Source organism: Sphaeroforma arctica, assembly GCF_001186125.1.
Source record: "Sphaeroforma arctica JP610 unplaced genomic scaffold supercont1.935, whole genome shotgun sequence".
Taxonomy (NCBI): Eukaryota; class Ichthyosporea; order Ichthyophonida; genus Sphaeroforma; species Sphaeroforma arctica.
In genome coordinates, this window is record NW_014039623.1 from 4,071 (window position 1) to 9,888 (window position 5,818).

The following is a 5,818-nucleotide window of genomic DNA, read 5'->3' on the forward strand; positions in this document are numbered from 1 at the left end:
ATATATATGAATATGTCAAGTAGATTTACACATACACGAATATGTGTATAGGTCTATATCTTCTTGTGCTACTATGCATGCCATTAAGTTTTCACTTTTTTATTTCGAATCTGTCTTTTGTAATTAATTATTTTGAGCATTACGAATGAGTGTTTGTATTAATGTTATGCAAAAATTGTCTGACTGTGCATTGATCTGATTGATATGATTGTTCATATACACTAGCGCAATTATCAGTATTGAATGCCTCGAATACATAGTACGTCGTAAAAAAGTCTTTTTGCGTTGCTCTAGTAAGACTCTGTAGCAATAATTGGTTATTTGAGTCCCCAATTAACCCTGTTAACTACTATATATGCCTTGTCGTTTGGAGTATGGTAAAGTTAGGATCTCGTACTTGTTCACTGCAGCGTACCATGGAAACCGAATCGCCGTGTAGTGCAGACATGAAAATCCTTAAAATTTATCATTCAGAGGATACCTGTATTAAAATACGAAAGCATCTTTGGACATTTTTTCTTGTTATGTAGCTACTACTACTCATCTTTTTGTCGTTGCTGGGGGTCGAGCCGGTCGACTACAAAAGAAACTCATATGTTCGGCGTTTGCTGTCATTGCTAGTTGCCACGTTCCACACTTTTTATTTTGCCTAATTTACAATTGTGTTCAGGGTTGATTGTTGAAGCGGGTGTGTTGTGCAAATTGATACAGTACACCAATGAAAAGTAACCAAATATATGCTATCGACCAATATAATGACTAATCGCACCGTCACCTCGAGTTTCAAATTTTCAGTTTCTTTGAGTTTCAGACTTTCAGACACGTTTCACTGTTTCAGTGCTTCAGGATTTGCAGTTCAAACTCAGACCACCAGTCCACCTATGTTTACAAGTACCAACTCAGTAAAACATTTTTATCCCGACAATGACTTGGAGTCAAGAAATTACTTTTGAGGGTATGTAATCTATATACGTATTCCACCGTTTGAATTTTACACTATTCCATGCCTTGCAACTATACCAGAGAGCGAGTTCATACTTTATCGTTCTCGTTTCTTAATTAAATTAATTCTTGAAATAATCTACTATCGCAGCAAGTTGAATGTAAAAAGAAATACGTAGTAGGCAACATGAAAGCGTGTATATTTAAAATGAACTGTTTATAAAAGCACTCGCGGAGGATGCAATGAAATCATATTCTGACTGTACGCCTAATCCCACTGACGAGACAGGAAGGGCCCCTTCAAATTCAAAGGCAATTTATCTTATAAGTGTTGTAGAAACAATCACTGGCATACTACTATAAAGCTCTGGCAATATGATTGCACAAATATTGACCCTGCTGCAGCTTTGTATCACCCTGACAAGCGCACAAATAGTTAATAGAGTATTTTTAGACAACGGTGGACCTCTATTCGAGTACGCAATAAACACTACGCATATAGTAGCTACCGCAACTCTGTTTCAGAATGCTGGTTGGTTTGGCGTTGGGTTTGGGCCAGGCGTAATGCCTGAATCTACAGTCGTTATCGGCCAACAGGCAAACGGTAATGAAGCAATACAATGGGATCTTGACGGGCGCTCAGCTGATACCGTGGTTCAATCCGCAAGCAATGAAGTCATTGATGGCTCATTCGTGGTCAATGACGGAAACGTCGTACTGAGCTTCACACTTCCGCTACAGTACGGAAATCAGATACTGGCACCTGACGCCAACAATATTCTAGTTTGGGCCTGGGGCACGAGCGAGAGCCTCGCTTACCACGGCGCTAATCGAGCAGGTCAGCAGATTATGTTGTCGACTGCACAGGTCGCAGATGTTGGAATAACCCCTACTAATCGGATTTTTCTTGATAACGATGGCCCTCTATTTGAGTATTCCATTAACTCCACACACTTGGTGGCTACAGCCACTCTATCTCAAAATGCTGGTTGGTTCGGTGTTGGATTTGGGCCAGGCACAATGCCTGGGTCCACTGTAATTATCGGCCAACAAGCAAACGGCAACGAGGCTGTGCTCTGGGACCTGAATGGGCGCTCAGCCGATACCGTGGTACAATCCACAAATAACGAAGTAATTGATGGTTCGTTTATGGTTGATATTGGGTCGTCCATACTCAGCTTTACTCTTCCTTTAGAATACGGAGCACAGACTCTCACACCCGACACCAGTATTATTCTTGTGTGGGCTTGGGGTACGAGCGATACGCTGAATTATCACGGTACTAACAGAGCCGGCCAAGCAATAGTATTATCGAGTATTCAGGTAGCAGAAATCGGTGCTCCAACCCCTGTGAATCGAATCTTTCTTGATAACAACGGACCACTCTTCGAGTACACGATAAACAACACACACCTCAAAGGTACAGCAACACTACAACAGGATGCTGGCTGGCTAGCTCTAGGTTTGGGACCTGGCACGATGGCCGGGTCTACTGCGGTAATTGGCCAGAGATCGAGTGGTGGGACAGCAGTTATGTATGATCTAAACGGATACACACCGGCGACCGTCTCGCAATCGGCAGAAAATACGGTCACTGATGGTAGCTTTACCAGCATTGGAGGCACTGCCGTCTTGCGATTCACAATTCCACTCGAGTTCGGTAACAACACGGTGGTGCAAGAGGATAACAATATACTCGTTTGGGCGTGGGGTGCAATTGATAATCTGGCTTACCACGGAACAAATCGAGCAGGTCAGCAAGTATTGCTATCCAGTGCTCAGGCCGCCGATGTCGGTCAGAATCCAGATGACCCCATGGCGATCGGTAATCCTGAATGTGCTAGCTCAGATCCTAACTTTGATTTTGAGGTTTCACTAAGTGATGCGATTACATTTAGTTGGTTCGTCGACAGTATGGCTCAGACTCTAGTGGCCAGGGCATCCATTAGTGACACAGTCGGATGGTTTAGCATCGGTTTTGGTCAATCTCCAGGGCTTATGGTGGTCAGCAATGCGGTAATTGGACAAATCAGTGACCAGAGTGTGGTTACGTATGACCTGACGGACCGTGATTCAAGTGGCATCACACCACAAGCAGTCAATATGGCCTCGAACATGTCTATCACACAGACCAACGGCGCTACTATCCTCACGTTCACTGTTTTGAGTAGTTTTGCCCTGGGGTTGGATCAAAGCGATGACACGAACATCATTTGGGCATGGGGAGAGAACGACCTGGGCTACCACGGTACGAACAGAGGGTCGGCTGCCCTTAACCTGGTCACGTGTAATGGTTTGAACAACACATTCACTCGCAATATAGCTGCACAATATGCACACGGCATTCTTATGGCCTTGGCATGGATGTTGCTTGTACCAGCAGCTATTCTTTCCTCCATATGGCGTTCCAAATTTGATGGGACTAAATGGCTTATGATACATATTTGCTTTAACTCTTTCGGACTAATCCTCGCGACAGTTGGATTCGGTCTAGCTTTCCTACTGGTTGCGCCTGGGAACCATATATCAGCAAGCCACCATATTATTGGACTGGTGGTCATGATCTTCATGTGGTTACAACCACTCAACGCTGCTATCCGTCCACACCCCCCTAGTATAGGCCACAGCAGATCCGCCTTCCGTTGGGTCTGGGAGATTGTTCACAAATTGTTCGGTGCTTCAATTCTATTAGTCGCGTTTTACAACATTTGGCTAGGCCTTGAAATCACGAACGCCGCCAATGTTCTGGTTGTGGAAAACTACACCTGGGCAGGGGTGCTGGCATTGATATTCTTGATAACAATAGTGTATTTTAAGTATATTCACGCCGATAACGGAGATGAAGCTAAAGCTAAATGGATGGAGTCGCAAGATTTTAATGATCCATCTATGAAGTTAAAAGAAGCAGAGAAGATGCAAACATCAACTGTTCAACACCGACCATAATGTACCAGAGTAGTTTGACGCCAAGGCAGAGACCACAATGTGGTTTTCTGAGAGATATCTAAATACCTCTCTCACACCAACTTCAACAACACAGCGAAATATAAATATTTATGTATATATTGTCGTCGTAAAAAATGTGTCCAAAGTCCAGACTTCCAGAACTCCAGGCTCCAGACTCCAGAGCTGTTGATCTGTAATAAATATTCTACTATTTTATTTAAAAAACAATTATCAAATATTTACTCTCCAAGTCTCGGTAGTCTCCGTCTCTCCGACACAGCGACACAGAATGAAATACAGATATGTTTGGTGCTCACCATAGGCACTCCGGAGTCCGACCTGGGCTGGCTAAGACAGGAGTTTTCGCCATGTTCGGACGTCATGTCTTTTATTACAGTCAGAAGTGCAGTATATGTACGTCATGATATTCTCCCAAGAAGGCGTCGCGAGTGGAAACTAGTTTGCTAAAAGCAGACATGGCTTTGTCGTATATCAGGCCAGCCGATCACCGATGAGAACGGCGACACCCAAGTTCCAACCTATTCACTGCGTTCTTTCTCTATATTTAATTGATAATCTCAATTCTCAAATCCATCTCATAATCCTGAATCCTGAGCTGGTATTTATGTCGCGACATGTTGTCTAAATATATTTAGTGCGACAAGTCGGTCGCGACATGTCGTCTAAATATCGGATGGCTCATCGTAATTTTTGACGTCGGGTGGCTCATGGTGATTTTTAATGGGTCTATTCTGGTCCATTCTGAATGAGTGTGAGACTGTGAGCCTGTGAGGTGCAGATCACTTAAAATCAATACAAAATACATAATTTCTCTATTGGTAGTTTTCTGATATAATCCACTGATGGACAAAAATTGGGCTGTCCCGGGGAGAAAAAGTATATTTCGGATTTTCATTGTCGCGACATGTCGTCTGAAAATAGTGCGACACTGCGACATGACGGTCGCGACGTGTCGCATTCTGAATCTCAAGACTCGAAGACTCAAACTCGCAAAAATAAAAATAAATATGTGAAAGAAATTAAAATCTCAAATCTGTAAACAAATAAATAGTTCTGTACCAGCTGGTCTGTGGTTTTCTTCCTTTCTCACACACAGAGAGTCAGAGAGTCGAGAATTCGAGATCAGAAAACTTTTGAGTGAAAGAAATAATTTTATTTATTTACTTATTTATGTACATAGTAATAAATATCTTAGTGGACTCTCTCATAGCCCTCTCTCGATTACAACTTACTTCTCTCTTGGCTATTCTTTCTCCGAAAATAGAGGTATTTTACATATGGAAAGACTTTTTAGGTTTACTTCACCGGCGATTATACTTGTTGTATTTCCATACTTCATGCAGAGAATGCTTGTAGTATCCCACTGCACAATTATACACAACAATAGGCTTTAAACCTGATACCGGCCGAGCCTCATCTAAAAATTGCTGTCCAGTACCATGCCGCGGCGTTCGAGTATAGTGAAGAGACCCATATCTTCTCTACAAAGAGCATGGCTCTGGATTATGAGTCAGTGCCAGGTAATTATGACAACCTAGCGTATTATACGCGTGACAGAATAGGAACAAGCATAGTATACGATTGATTGATTTTTAAAAACTGAGAATGCCACATTCGATTCACATTGAACGACAGACCTTAGCATGTCACATTCAATCTACAGTGAACGACAGATAATTGGTTGTATGTATATATATATATGTGTGTGTGTATGTATAAATATACATATATCTGGATACATGTATAGTTATACACATACATATACATATACATATACATATACATATACATATACAAATACATATATATATATATATATATATAAATAATAGCTCTCACACACAGACACATACACACACACTTAGACTCTCAATAAACAAGACACACTCACACACTCTTTTCTCTCTTT

The 5,818-nt window shown here is 41.9% G+C and overlaps 1 protein-coding gene across 1 annotated transcript; it reads left to right on the top strand.

Annotated features, from left to right (window-relative positions):
* Positions 1-1,317: 1,317 nt before the first annotated feature.
* Positions 1,318-3,888, top strand: SARC_09322 (hypothetical protein; the record flags this gene model as incomplete). Its single annotated transcript, XM_014296664.1, has 1 exon — positions 1,318-3,888. The coding sequence occupies one exon, from the start codon at positions 1,318-1,320 to the stop codon at positions 3,886-3,888; it is 2,571 nt and encodes an 856-aa protein (XP_014152139.1).
* Positions 3,889-5,818: the final 1,930 nt, after the last annotated feature.